The 14,324-nt window shown below is 35.8% G+C and overlaps 1 protein-coding gene across 1 annotated transcript in view; it reads left to right on the forward strand.

The window, feature by feature from the left end:
* Positions 1–11,985: 11,985 nt before the first annotated feature.
* The window catches only part of slc16a2 (solute carrier family 16 member 2), a 34,943-nt gene continuing 32,604 nt past the window's right edge, over positions 11,986–14,324 (forward strand). The window contains exon 1 of the mRNA XM_030144890.1: positions 11,986–13,129. Coding sequence (XP_030000750.1) covers positions 12,709–13,129 — 421 coding nt within the window. The 5' untranslated portion in view covers positions 11,986–12,708. The remainder of the gene's footprint in view (positions 13,130–14,324) is intronic.

The raw sequence follows: 14,324 nt of genomic DNA on the forward strand, positions 1-14,324 counted from the left end.
TAAAAGCTTTCTGCTGTCTTATCCTTTTATGGGGAGAAGCTGGCAAAGTAGGCAAGTTCGTTCTTATTCCAAGTGCCCGCATTGTAGGCAAGAGACAAACAAAACCAGGTTGGGAGTTTTTCTTCTTTTCCAGCTTAAAAACTTGAAAGATTTTCTCAACCTGACTCAGAAAAATCCTTCTGACTTCTGCCTCTTCTTAGAATATATATCCTAACTTGAATTTGAGTGAAAATAGAGTATGTTTATTGTAAGAATGTGTGCATGAAAAGGACTTTTTCCTCTGAGACTCCATCGTGGCCGTGAGAATGAGCACTTGCCTTTATAAATCACTACATGTTCAAGCAACATTATTTAATAGTACACTCACAAGATAAGACTGAGGAAACACTAAATTACACCATTATGAATAAACGCTCAAAGAAGAGACGATTAATAGCTGAGATGTTCTGCAGGAAATTAATACAAGCGATAGATGTAGGTACTGTTTATATTCTGTGTTTTGTAGAAAAAGTTAATGTTTAGAAGGAATGAGCATAGTGTGGGTATATGCATGACTACGCTGGATACACAGGGAATGTTTATTAAAGAATTAAAAAAGTTATGCAACTTCTAAAAACATAGTCCAGAGCCCACCCAACTCTAGTATACACTGACATTTGAAGCTTTTGATCCCATCTGCATTTAATCTGTCTCTTAAATGAGGACGGGGAATGATGAAGTACTTTCAAAACACGCTGTCCACTCTTTACCGCAAAAACATCAAATAACTGACTGACATTTTAAAGCATATATTCTTTCAATGTATAAGAGAGTGTAAAGAGTGCTTAATAAATGAGAATGTAATTGAACTAAAGATGGACTCATAAGTTCTGTGTAAAACTTTTCCTTCTGTCAGGCCTTTCTAAGGAAGGTTCTGGTGGTTATTATCATGTGGTTGTGCTTGGAATCAATGCAGTGTTGGTGAAAGTACCTTCTAAATAGAGCTCTGAAAACCGTAACTGATTAAATTTACAATGTACTATGGCAAAATGCACCATGAAACAGATGACTGAGTGGTCAAAATGGCTTTAAAATGGGCTAAACCAAACTATAAACTGACTAGTTATATTACTTGATTGTCTTGTACTAGGAGACTTGAGATTGGATACAGAAATACAGCAATACATCAGTCCATTTATTGTTTAATTGTTTATGCAGAATGTGTATTTAATTTATAATAGATTGCAGCTGTTTTACTAACATAGTCATGGCAGATGGTTCTTGTCAAAGAGTTTAATAGCAAATGACACCATGTTTAATTGTTTAACTGTCAAAGACCTAAATAGCAGTTGGCAAACAAACAAAAAAAAGCTGTTTACTGACTTTTTAACCATTAATTGTACCAATACTAGTGCTGTCAAATGATTAGAATTTTTAATCAGATTAATCACAGGGTTGCTGTGGACTAATTTAGATTAATCATGATTAAATATAATTCATTTTTAATCTATATTAATTGTGTTTTATTTTGCATGAGCAAACAGACTCAAGAAAGAAGGAAATATATATGTACGTAACATGTTTATTAAACACCTTCAACAGTTTCAACAAAACAGCTTGAAACAAAACAACTTGAAACAACTGTTCCATCTTGGGGTTTTTTGTCTTCATTTTTCCATCCAGAGGATCAACATGCTGTTTAGTGTCTTCCATCTTTATGGGTTGGTTCTGCTGCCTGTCACTACCAGATCAACTGCCCATTTGCACATGCACGACGGTAACACTACAAACTGACCCAAATGCGTTAGCAGAGACCTTCAGAGTCATTCTGCGCTGCAGATGGATTAATTGCATTACAATTTTTAATCAAATTAATCATGATGACAGATTAATCCACGTTAATGTGTTAATTTTGGCAGCCCTAATCAATACATTTACATAATGCCTGCAAAATGTAGTTGCTCAACTTTTCACTGGCATCAGATATATCTTTTTTTTTTTTCTATTCAGAGGCTTCGTAGTGAACATGGAGACACAGTCATCTTATGTAACACCGATTCACCTGTAAAACCCATGTGGTTTGACAAATGACAGTGGTTGTAGACATTTGTTAAATTAATTACGTCTTTTGCTTAAAAGATCATTTTTTCCCTCAGTTTTGATATAATAACCTTTGAATTAACTCTGAGCTTTTGTGAACATTTACATGATCAGTAAATTCATGAAAAATGCAAAATGCAGAGGATATTAGAATAAATTATGGTAAACCACTTAGGAAACAATAAATGTAGAGACAAATTCATTTGGAAGTCTCCACAAAATAGTTCTATATATTTGAGGGTTAAATATTACAAGCTAGAGGCAATGCATCTGCGGTTTGGATACATTTTTCATTTATCCTATGTAAAAAGATATTTTATAAAATAAAAGTCATGTGAATGGGACTTTTTTTTTAAAATACCTGCTTGAAAAAAATATCTATAGTAGAGTGGACAGGGTATAAACCTTTAATTCATTCAGGGTCTTTCCTCCACCCAAATATGATGAATAAAAAAAATTAAAAATCCATGTTTTATTTTTATGACTCAGTATGTGGTTTGTTGGATAAACAGTTTAATTACTTGACATATTACACAAATATGAATTTATTTGAAGAGAACTGTTGCAACATGAAGCGTACTTGCTCAACTACACTTTCACCGCTCCCCAAATTTGGACAGATGTCAAACACAATTATGCTTTTTATTTTCACTCAGGTCTGAGCACGCACCTGTTAGACTCAGCCCTGCTGTACCTGCATACGTCAAACGCCCCTATGTTGAAAGAAAAGATAAACTGAATGGAAAAGTACAGTCACTTCCTGCATCAGACTATATTGTCTCACTTAACTGTATTTCTGTAGAAAACAAGTAATCCTCTAGTCATTTTTATTTATTTTATATTTATTTAACCAGGAAGAAAATGCCATTCAGATTAAGAACCTCTTTTCCAAGGGAGTCCTGGCCAAGAGGCAGCACAACACATAGTTACAACATACAGTTACATCATACAGTTACAACATACAATAATTTACAAGCCCAGTCATAGTTTCTAGTAGTTGATAGTATTGACTATTTCATTTCTTAGCCACTCCAAATTCCTATTAAAAAATTTAGGTATTGATGAAATCCATATTCCTAATAATAAATGAGGTTGTATTAACTTTAATCCACTCAATTTTTATATTAATACTCAGGTGAGAACCTCATTTTAACTGAGTAACATTAAAAATGCCCTATACATGATAAAATACAGAAAAGTGACAATGATAATGTAAAAATTAGAAAAATAAATTTTACCCATGAAGACCCAAACAAGCACTGCTGACCAAACAGCATCTACTGATCTAAACTGTTTAATACCTGCTGATCCACTAATTCTATCAATACATGTAAATAATTAGTGTAAAATGCAGTTTGTCATCTTTCCATTGTCATCAGATATGACCCATTTGGACATTCAGAGGCTCCATAGGAAACATGGAAACTTTGTCATCTTCTAAAACACTGATTCACCAGTAAAACTCACGGAGTTGGATCGATGACAGTGGAAGGAGACACTTGGTTTATGTTCAGTTAATGATATATTTTATTAAAGAAGTCACTTTTTCTTCAGTTGTCTCTATTTTGATATAATAACCTTTGAATCTACTCTGAGCTGTTATGAACATCTACATGATCAGTGAATTAAATGTAAGAAATTACATGATTGTCACTGAAAAAATTCAAAATAAAGAAGATAATATAACAATAAATACAGAGAAATCATTTAAGAAAGGTTAAATATAGATAAAATTCATTTGGGAACTGACACAAAAGTAGCCCTGGGTCCTTATGGGTTAAAATAAGAAAGCTCAATGAGTAATTGCAGTTATTAAAATACAAAACAAATAAATCAACTAAAGCAAAAATAGACATAAGCTTTAACTGGTCCTAAAGCTAAGTTTAAAGATGGTTAAAAAAATTTTTAAACTGATTTTCCATTCTTGGTAAAAACATACATGCAACATAAAATACTGTAAAAAAAAAAAAAAAAAAATCACTATTTTCCATGAAGTTGGAATAAAATATTTTTACCTCTACTCATGAAGTGATTGTGATGATGTGCTTTATTCTTGATAGACAAAGTGTAACTGGGACTCAGTACGTAATCATTGTACCTGGTCAAAGGTGACTAGTGATGTGTATAAATAGGAATAAGAAGAGGAATGTGTCTGGAAACAAAATTATTCCAATTTTATGGGCAACAGTGCATTTAGGCCATCGTGAAAAGTTTACTTAAATGAAAAAATAAGACCTCTGTGTATGCTTTAAACTGTGGTTTAAAGGTGACTGTGAAAGTAAAGCCATATCTCTCAAACCCATGAATATAAAGGTTTTGTAAATTGACTTTTCAGGTTGTTTTGGCTGTCAAAGATAAATATCTTTTTCACCCCTTATTGTCCCTCTGTCTGCAAACGTCGGGAGCTGATAATTTTACGCAACCTGCAACGAGGTGGTTCACGTTACTGTGACTTGTCTGAGGTTTAAGTGAGTCATTTCAACGTCCATTCTTGAGTAAGACAACATTACTCCAGGAAGTTTGAGCTGATAATCTTCATTTGTATCTGCTGATAGTTACAAAAATCTCCACAACACATTCCAGTGCAAAAGTTACAGTATCCAATATTTTATTATGGAGCAACTGTTTAAGAACTGTTTAAGAATCTCTATTACAAAATTAAGGTATAAAAGAATTGTGTTTATGACACAAATAAAATGCTAAAATATTTCACTCTCTCTCAATAAATCTTTGTAGTCAGCATATTTTAGTCTATGATGTATGATCAATATAGCTATTAATACTACATTAGTACTGGAAACATATCTTACATCAAAGGCAGTGTCATGGATTCATCTTCCAGTTGTATTGTATTCATCTTCCAGTTGTATTGTATTCATATTCCAGTTGTGTAAATGATCTCATGCTTATGTGTGGGAAAGATGACGTTACAAAACAAAACACTTAGACTCTTGGTCAAATAAGGCAACAGGGAGAGACAGAGGAGGATTAGAAATATTTAAAGTGTCCACAAACTCCTTATACTTAGATTTTATTTGTCTCATAATCCCACAATCTTGAATAATAGATTAAATACAGTAGGTTGTATACGGTATTAAACAATTCATGGTCTGATTAAGAGACATCATTTACTGTATTTAAAACATCAAGTGCTCATGAGAGTACAAATTAGATGAATATGGGCAGATGACTGTGTAATATTCATCGTCATACCCAGGTTAATGTGCAGACTCACTGTTCAGGTGAAACCAAGCACAGCAGGTACACACATACCTTGGTTCTGATTGTACCAGTGATATGGGGCAGTGTTTTGTCTTCAGCCATTTTCCAACTTAGGAGAAAAGGAGAAGAGGATAAACACTGTCTGTGCCCTCATATAAACTATTCTTGAAACTGTACATCACTGCTAAGGAACTACCGTATATAATTGTATACATAACAGTTTCCACTACCATTAACAGACCAGACTGTGAGGTCAATGCAAACTGGCTTCAGAGCCCAAAGGAATAAAAGAACCCAAAGCATGAGTCATGTTACTCCAGATAATGACTGGCGCGCTGGTGCAGATTCCCTCTCCCACTACCACAGCATGTTACAGCACGTTACTAAAAATGTGGCTGACAAAAAGCACGTACAGTATCACTACCACTATTTAATTTCACTATTACACCATGACTACATCAAAATGAAGCAGTGTTACGATAGTTAATACGATCAAGCTACTTGATGTCAGAAACATCTGCTCATTAAGTGAAAACATGAGACTCTTGAGTTTACTATAATCACTCAGGCAGGCGTTTCTGTGAATGTGACAAAACTTCAGTGTGTGAGAGCCTTGACATCCCACTAATGATAACGCAGAGACTCATTCCCTCTGCTACCCACACCTCTCTGAGGATTTAAAGAATTCCTATTTAAACAGGAAGCACTACTGCTGACTACATCCCCGTCACCTTTGACCCTAACTTCACTCGAAAGTAATCCCAGGGTTGTCTTGCAATCAGACTCTGTGAAGTTGTGCGAACCGCTATTTTTATCCAAAATATTGTGGGCTAAGAAATCTTACCATTCCTCCAGGGGAAAATTGGAAACAGGCATGTAATGATGTAGCAGCTTCACTGGATGACAAATCCTATAGGCATGTGTATGTGATTGGAAGAATGTATTTAAAGGAGTGGGCTGGAAATGGGGGATTCCATCCTGAAACAAGCTCAGAAGAGTTTGAATCAACTGAAAGACTTAGTGGATGTGAATATAAGCATCCGTTGTGATGGACATGGATTGCTAATTACCAGTTAAATATGCTTTTAATGTAGAGAAAAAAATTATGGAGGAATCAGGATTTACTTTGACTGGATATAGTAGTGAGTACAACTACGCAGAACACAGAAATAATGAAGGGCAGAAAAGAAAAGGAAAAATCTCATGACATTTTCTGCCATCAACACACTCTGCTGAATATCAGAACCAGAAGATAATACCAAATACTCAAGATGTGAGGTTGGTACTATTTGTGTTTACTTTACAGAATATCAGCTCCTTCTGGTGAATATCACTCTTCACCTAGATGCTATTTCAAAATGCTGACTGAAATTTAACAAGTGAAATCTGAAATAACATGACTGAAGGATGAATTTAACTAGTATCCAATACGTTTGGGCTTAAACACCATCTTAAACTGAAAATGGAAAACTGTCATCTTGCTTTTGTTAAATATATTGCACAAATATATAACCAGAATTAGCCAGTGCATAAAGGTTAAAGTCTATGAAAGTCTATTTGAGTAAATTTAACCATCATTGTGGTAAATGTTAATTCTGGCTTTTATTGTTGGCTTCATTGTCGTGATTCTGCACAACCCTTTAAATAAGGTTATAGCTCCCCTTAGTGGTAAATGGCTGCTATTATAGACTTTGATTTTATTTTTCACTTGGTAATGTAAAGTCTAAAAGGATAGATAGATAGATAGATAGATAGATAGATAGATAGATAGATAGATAGATAGATAGATAGATAGATAGATAGATAGATAGATAGATAGATAGATAGATAGATAGATAGATAGATAGATAGATAGATAGATAGATAGATAGATAGATAGATAGATTGATAGGGAAATTCAAGTAAAAGAGCTGATCATACACTTTCTGCATGTTTTCTATCACAGTATTAATTCAGAGCTGAATATATTTTACACTCTTAACCCTAAAATCATATGACAGAACATTATAGTGGTTACACAGGTGTTTCGTTCAGTCACTTGAAAACTTTGCTCATTTGTGAAATTGTTTTAGTTATTTCTCCTGGGATTTGCTTTCTTTAGAGTTTCTCACATTTAATTTAATTTAATTTAATGAAATATGACTCCTCAGAGGCAGAACATCTTTAGTGTAAAAACTGTTTGACCTAGCGTTGCCATACCACTACAGTTGTAACTCTTATAGGCTGTTACAAAACATGTAACAGCCTATAAGAGTGCCTCGGATTCAAATACCCAACAGTAACATAACACCTCTTCATCAGTCATTTACAATAAAGTCCTGATATTTGTCCCCAGTGCAGATTTACATTCACACCTTGACTCAAATGTGACACATGGACTTCTGCGTCAACGGGCTGCAGTAATGCCTACAGCGACATGGATGATGAGCACAAAGCTAAAGCCAAATTACATGCTCAGGTGATTTCAACCCACAGATGATCACAGGACTTGTAATATGTCAGTGATACTACAGAAAATCAACCTTCCCACCGGTCTTTTAGATCTCAGGAAATCTTAGATAAGAAGGGCGGCAATCTACAAAGCACATACCACTTCTGTACATTCAAACATTCAGGCTATTGTTTGGGTTTTGTGTGTAATCTTCAAAGAACTCTAAAACTAACCTTATGAATGAACACGGTGAACGGAATATGATAGTATAAATAGAAGGTAAGGTCTAATCTTTTAAATAGTTTGTTCAGTTCATTGGCTTCATAGCAGTGACAATATGGCTGTCTTACATAACCATTCAGTACAAGAAATAGGGTGGGAACTTGAGAAAAACAACCTGTAGAGGGGAGAAAATCCTTGTGCACACACATTATAGTCAGGAGAGATAGATATGGGCTGGCAAAAGGGTAGCATGAAGACTTTAACAGGCAGCAGAAGCATATGGGTGACAAATTAAAGGAAAAACTTAATAATTGAGTAGTTTCTTGCACGACTTAAGCCCACCATCCATGGTTCATGAGAGTTCACTTAATGTTTGATGAGTGACCAGATGTCAACCCATTTAGACACCAGTGGGAAATTTTGTACCAGTGTGTTTAGACATCACTCTAGTCATCATCATTAAAACATGAAATGGGGGGATTTGGTTTTCATTCCTCTGATAGAGTTCAGACACCGTTTAATCAGTACCACGGCAACAGTACTGAATCTGTTCTGGACACATATGGTGGTCCCACACCTTACTTACACACTTAATGTTATTTTTCCTTTGTCATCTGTCTATTTCAGCTTGATGGTCAACAATCACACATATTTCCTTGGAAAGGTCCGCAAATCAAGATATCTTAAATCTTCATCTACTGTGTAAAAACAGTATTATTGACCTTCACATCTAAAGCCAAATGAACTTGAATCTTTTTGTGAGTTTAATTTATATGATGATATAATTGCATTTTCAGATTCAAGTGCATTAGGTTTGTGCATTTACAAACATTTATTTCCAAGTCTTCAAATATCAAAGATCACTATTGAGAGACAAAACAGTACAGTACAGCACTGCGCAAAAAGCTCAGGCCATCTTCAGCTTTGTTGTTTTTGCAGGGTTGTAATGAGCATACATATTAATTTCTCAGTTGGTTTTCTTCAGATACAGCAAGAAAGTACAAGGAATATGAGGGCAGTATTAAAAACATACAAAAAAACATGTCTAAATGGCTTCTACAGGCTAAAGTCAGTATTTAGTATGACAGTGCCCCAAACAATAATAAACAACTGGCATGTGGTGCATGAAAACTGGTAAAAAAAAACAACAAAAAAACAAAAACAAAAAAAACTACCAGAAAATCAATACAATACTGCCTCAACAAAAATAAACTAAGACAGGATAAGTGCGAAGGGAGGTCACACTAAATAGACACTTTAGTATGTAGAAGCTCTTTATCTTCTTGAAACTTTTGTTTTTAATGCTATTTCCTGTATATTCTGATTGTATTTTAATAGAGATAGACTGTATATAATTAATGATCAGAGAAACTGTGATGTTCCATATCAATTTCTGAATAGCTGTTTTGTAGTTTGCAATTTGGCCATTATCGCGTTGGCTTTTTGGAGCAAGAAGTGAACATATTTGGACACATGGGGTGGAACTACAGGAGCCTGGGCCTAATTCTAAATGCTAGCTTACTTCCATGATACAATGGTAAAGTTTATCATACAATGCAAAACAAAGTCATTTTATAGTCCTGTTAGTGGAATCTGTTAACAACAATAACAGTCGAACAAATTTTTTTATTAAATAACTTGAAACTCTGAAAGTCTGAGGGGTGACATTGCAGACATCATAGGTGGTTTATACTTAAGATTTTTCCTCCCTTAGGAAGATCTCAGGGTAATTAGAGGTTAGGTTTTTATTGGCAACTTACTCTGCTGCCATTTTCAGAGTTTCGATTTAATAAAGCATGTTTTTTTCCTGACAGACAACATGCATGCACTTGTAGTTAATAGGTTCCACAAACAAGACTGTAAAATTACTTAGTTTCTCAATGCTTGATTAAGATAACTGTTTTTCCCACTCAGTAAGCAAGCTTTTAGCATTAGCTCACCTTTGACCTCTCGGAGTTCTACCCTTTTTGTCCAAATATGATCACTTCTAGCTCCAAAAAACCCCCAACATGGCTGCAGTCAAATTTATCACAGTTCCTTCTTACACTTATTATACACATTTGTACATTTCCAGCCACAAATGTACTTTTCTATATTTTTGTCCAAAATGATCCAAATCTGGGTTGGAAACATTCTTTAGGCATTCTTTTCATATCAAAGCTTAAAAACTTATTTAATCCATAAAGACCCAAACATCCACTGGCGACCAATATCACTCACTGATATAAAAAGTAAAAAAGCTGCTGATCCACTAATCTGATGAATCCATGTAAATAATTGGTGTAAGATGCAGTAGTGAATGTGGAAATACCATCATCCTCTACAACAATAATTCACCCGTAAAACTAAGGGAGTTTAATAAATGACAGTGGATGGAGACACTTGTTTTATGTTCATTTAATAATATATTTTACTGAAAAAGTCACTTCTTCAGTTTTCTCTGTTTCTGATACAATAACGCTCAACTTTAATTTGAACTTTTATGAACACCTATGTCACAGATGTCAAACATGCGGCCCGGGGGCCAAATCCGGCCCGCCAAAGGCCAAGGGCCCTTGGGATGAATTTGTGAAATGTAAAAATTACAATAATATATTAACAATCCTTCTAGTTCAGGTTCCACATTCAGACCAATTCAATCTCCAGTGGGCAGGACCACAAAAATACCATCATAATAACATATAAATAATGACAACTCCAAATGTTTCTCTTTGTAAATGTAAATATTTTCATGTATTTACATTAAAACAAAGCTTAATTTTGCAAAAAAAAAAAAAAAAAAAAAAAGTGAATAACCTGAGATGTCTTAAGAGAAGCAAGTACAGTTTTAACAATATTCTGCCTGTTACTAAATGTTGTGTGTGTTTGTAGATCCACTGTGATCTGTAAGTTATAATGTACATATGTAAATGATAAACTGAGGCATAATATTGTTAAAATGACACTTATTTTTTCAGTTTGTTCATGTTATTGACATCTTTTGAAAAGATAGTTTGTAGATGTAAATCTGTTCATAATGTAAATTTACTTTTTTTGCTCTAAAACATAGAGAAAAGTTTGGAGTTGACATTATTTATATATTATTATGTTATTATTTTACTGGTTTGGCCCATTTCAGATCAAATTTAGCTGAATGTGGCCCCTGAACTAAAATACGTTTGACACCCCTGATCTACATGATCGGCAAATTCATTGAAAAAAAAAAAAAAAAAATCTAATTTCCACAGGAAAAACTCCAAATACAGAGGACAATATTACAATAATGTGGGGAAAAAAAAATCACTTCGCAAAGGTTAAATAGAGAGAAAAATTTATTTGGGAACTGCCATCCAAGAAGCACTAGGTCTTTATGGATAAACTAAGTTGTTGCAATAACTCTTGTCTACTCTATGCATCTTATTTAAATTATAATCAAATAAATAAACAAAATTATAAGTAGATTTTATTTTTTTTTGTCCTCATATCATATGTCATTTTAATTTTATTTTATCAAATATAGTTTATTTATCATTTGCAAGTTTTACAAAAATGAAGAACTTCAGCAAATAATAACAAACTGTGCAAAGTATGTAAAATTACAGGTATTCAACATAAAACTGGAGAATCACATCACATAACTTGCCAGGGGGTGTAGGGGTTTACAAAAAAATGCTAAAATGTATACAGATGTTCACAGTTGTTGTTGTCTTTTGATTAAGAGAAAACTTAACTGAGTCAGTGCACTGTTTGACCTCACTGTGAAAAGCATTAAAAGAAGTTTTTTGATGAGAACTTGCATTTGTGAATGTGGAATTTTGCCAAAAGAATGATAAAGTTAAAAATGAATGTTTCATTAGAATTGTTCTAAGTAGATTTCAAAGCTGAAAGAACACATTTTAGTGACAGATGGAAACAGCCTGAGCCACAGAAAACCTCCTCCTGTGTGAAAATAGTGCGCGTAGGGCTACATGCCAACGTCAACATTCGTCAAACTTGTCATGCAGGTTCACATTACGAGCTTTTGTCTTGTAAAAATATGGTCGTCACTGAACGTACACCAGCACGAACCGAAGACTGGCAGCCTACCGTCCAAATCGAGCCGGAAATAAGCTAGCGTCGGCATGAAAGGAGGCTAATGCTCGGTGTAAAAGCTCCACCATTGGCTCCAACCGTTCATCCGCCGGGGTAAGGAGGCGGGGTCGGGCTATTGAATGACGGCTGTGTGTGTGTTGACACTTCGGTTGAAAGGGGGGGGGGGAGAGAGAGACTGCCTCCACACGGCCTACCTATTTCACATATACAGTGAAAACATATCAGATGAAACAGGAGGAGCACACGGTTTTTTCTTTGAACGCCGTGGGATGTGGCGGGTCGTGTGCGGAATGCGTGACAGTGCGGTACGGTGTTGAAAGTGAGCGGACGTATACACAGGTTGATGATCCGTGTTTGGCACCGAGCGGGAGAAGACACAGCACAAGTAATTACACTGTGGTCCCTGGGTACTGTTCCTAGAAATGCGACGTTAATTACAGAAATAGGCGTTGCTAGCTAATTCCTGGGAAACTACAGATCTCCGGTCAGTATGAAAGCGTTAGCGGTGGCAGGTTGGGGTTGTACTGATGTCCAGACTTGGGTTACAAGCAGCGTGTAGGTTTAGTCTGTCAGCCACCAGCGTCTGGACTGTGCGTTTAGAGTCTGTTCTATAAATCTCTGCGCTTATGTCAGTGACCTATATCTCATGCATGTTCGCCAAGAGCCCACAGTAGCCGAACAGCATGGGGATCAACGGGGTAGACAACCAGGCACAGCCAGCAGGCGGAGTGTCCCGGACCGAGGCGCCGGCTGCGGATCCTCAGGTGGAGCAGAGAGATGCTCCCCGAGAACCTGACAAGAACACCGGCGACCAGGCGGTGGGAAGCGAGTGTAAGATGACACAGGAGGACAGTTCCGTGCAGCTGATCGAGGCCGGCTGCAAACCACCACTCTCCCCGGGTGCAGAATCCGAGATGAGGGTTCAGGTCCAGGACAAGCATGGGTTCGTGGCACCCGAAGGGGGTTTCGGCTGGCTGGTGGTTTTTGCTGCAACCTGGTGCAATGGGTCCATCTTCGGGATTCAGAACTCTTTCGGCATCCTGCACACGATGTTGGTGAATGAACACGCAGATCCAGATGACAAGACATCTCAGTTTAAAGTGGGTGAGTAAGATACAACATTATATCAACTGGTGGCCAGAGCTGCAGCATCAACACTGATAAAATACAACAAAACACAACCTTTGAAGCATTTATGCACCAGTGCAACTTTATACCAGGTTATGCATCAGTTGATAATAGGCCTGCAGTGGATTTATGTCAGTCTAAACCACAGGTGTCAAACGTGCGGCCCGGGGGCCAAAACCGGCCCGCCAAAGGGTCCAATCATCCAAGGGTAGGATGAATTTGTGAAATGCAAAAAATTACATTCAAGATTTTAACAGTCAATGGTTTTACTTTAGGGGCCATGAAAAGCCCTACTTTAGTCTCAAGTGAGTCAGATCAGTAAAATACTACCATAAAAACCTACAAATAATGACAATTCCAAATTTTTCCTTTTTGTTCTAGTGTTAAAAAAAGTGAAATTACATGAAAATGTGTAAATTTACAAACTAGCCTTTCACAAAAAAATATGAAAAATTAGAAATGTGTTAAGAGAAGTAAGTGCAATTTGACTAATATTCAGAAATGTACTAAAATATTTTGTAAATTTGCAGATCTATTGCGATCTGTAAGTTGTAATGCACATTTACAAATGATAAGCAGAGGCAGAATATAGTTAAAATTGCACTTATTTTTCTTAATAAATTTCAGTTTTTTTCATGGTTGTTCATGTTATTCACATTTGTAAAATGTCAGTTTATAGATGTAAACGTTTCTACAATGTAATTTTACTTTTTTTTTTTTTAACTATAAAACATATTGAAATGTTTGGAGTTGGCATTATTTCTATATTATTTTGTTATTATTTTACTGGTCCGGCCCACTGCAGATCATGTTGTGAGGATGTGGCCCCTGAACTAAAATGAGTTTGACACCCCTGGTCTAAACGATGTGGGTCATCAAGATGCAGGTTCAAGTGGGTTTATCCCTGTACATCGCCCTATATGTTTCACACTATACATAGAAAAATATAACACACATCCCCACTCAGACATTTGACGTCTCTGTTTGGTGTATAGCAGTTCATACATCCTGAAAATGATCCAGGACCCTTACATGGTGGTCAGCTGCAGGTCTTGGATAGGACCACTGACTGTAAATGATTAACGGGTCTCTTACAAGTCCACTGTGTTCTGCTTATCTATTCATTAACACCACTGTTGTTCTGACTTCATTGACCAGCTGTTGACCAGAT

The sequence above is a fragment of the Sphaeramia orbicularis genome, chromosome 10 (assembly GCF_902148855.1).
Source record: "Sphaeramia orbicularis chromosome 10, fSphaOr1.1, whole genome shotgun sequence".
Classification (NCBI taxonomy): Eukaryota; Metazoa; Chordata; class Actinopteri; order Kurtiformes; family Apogonidae; genus Sphaeramia; species Sphaeramia orbicularis.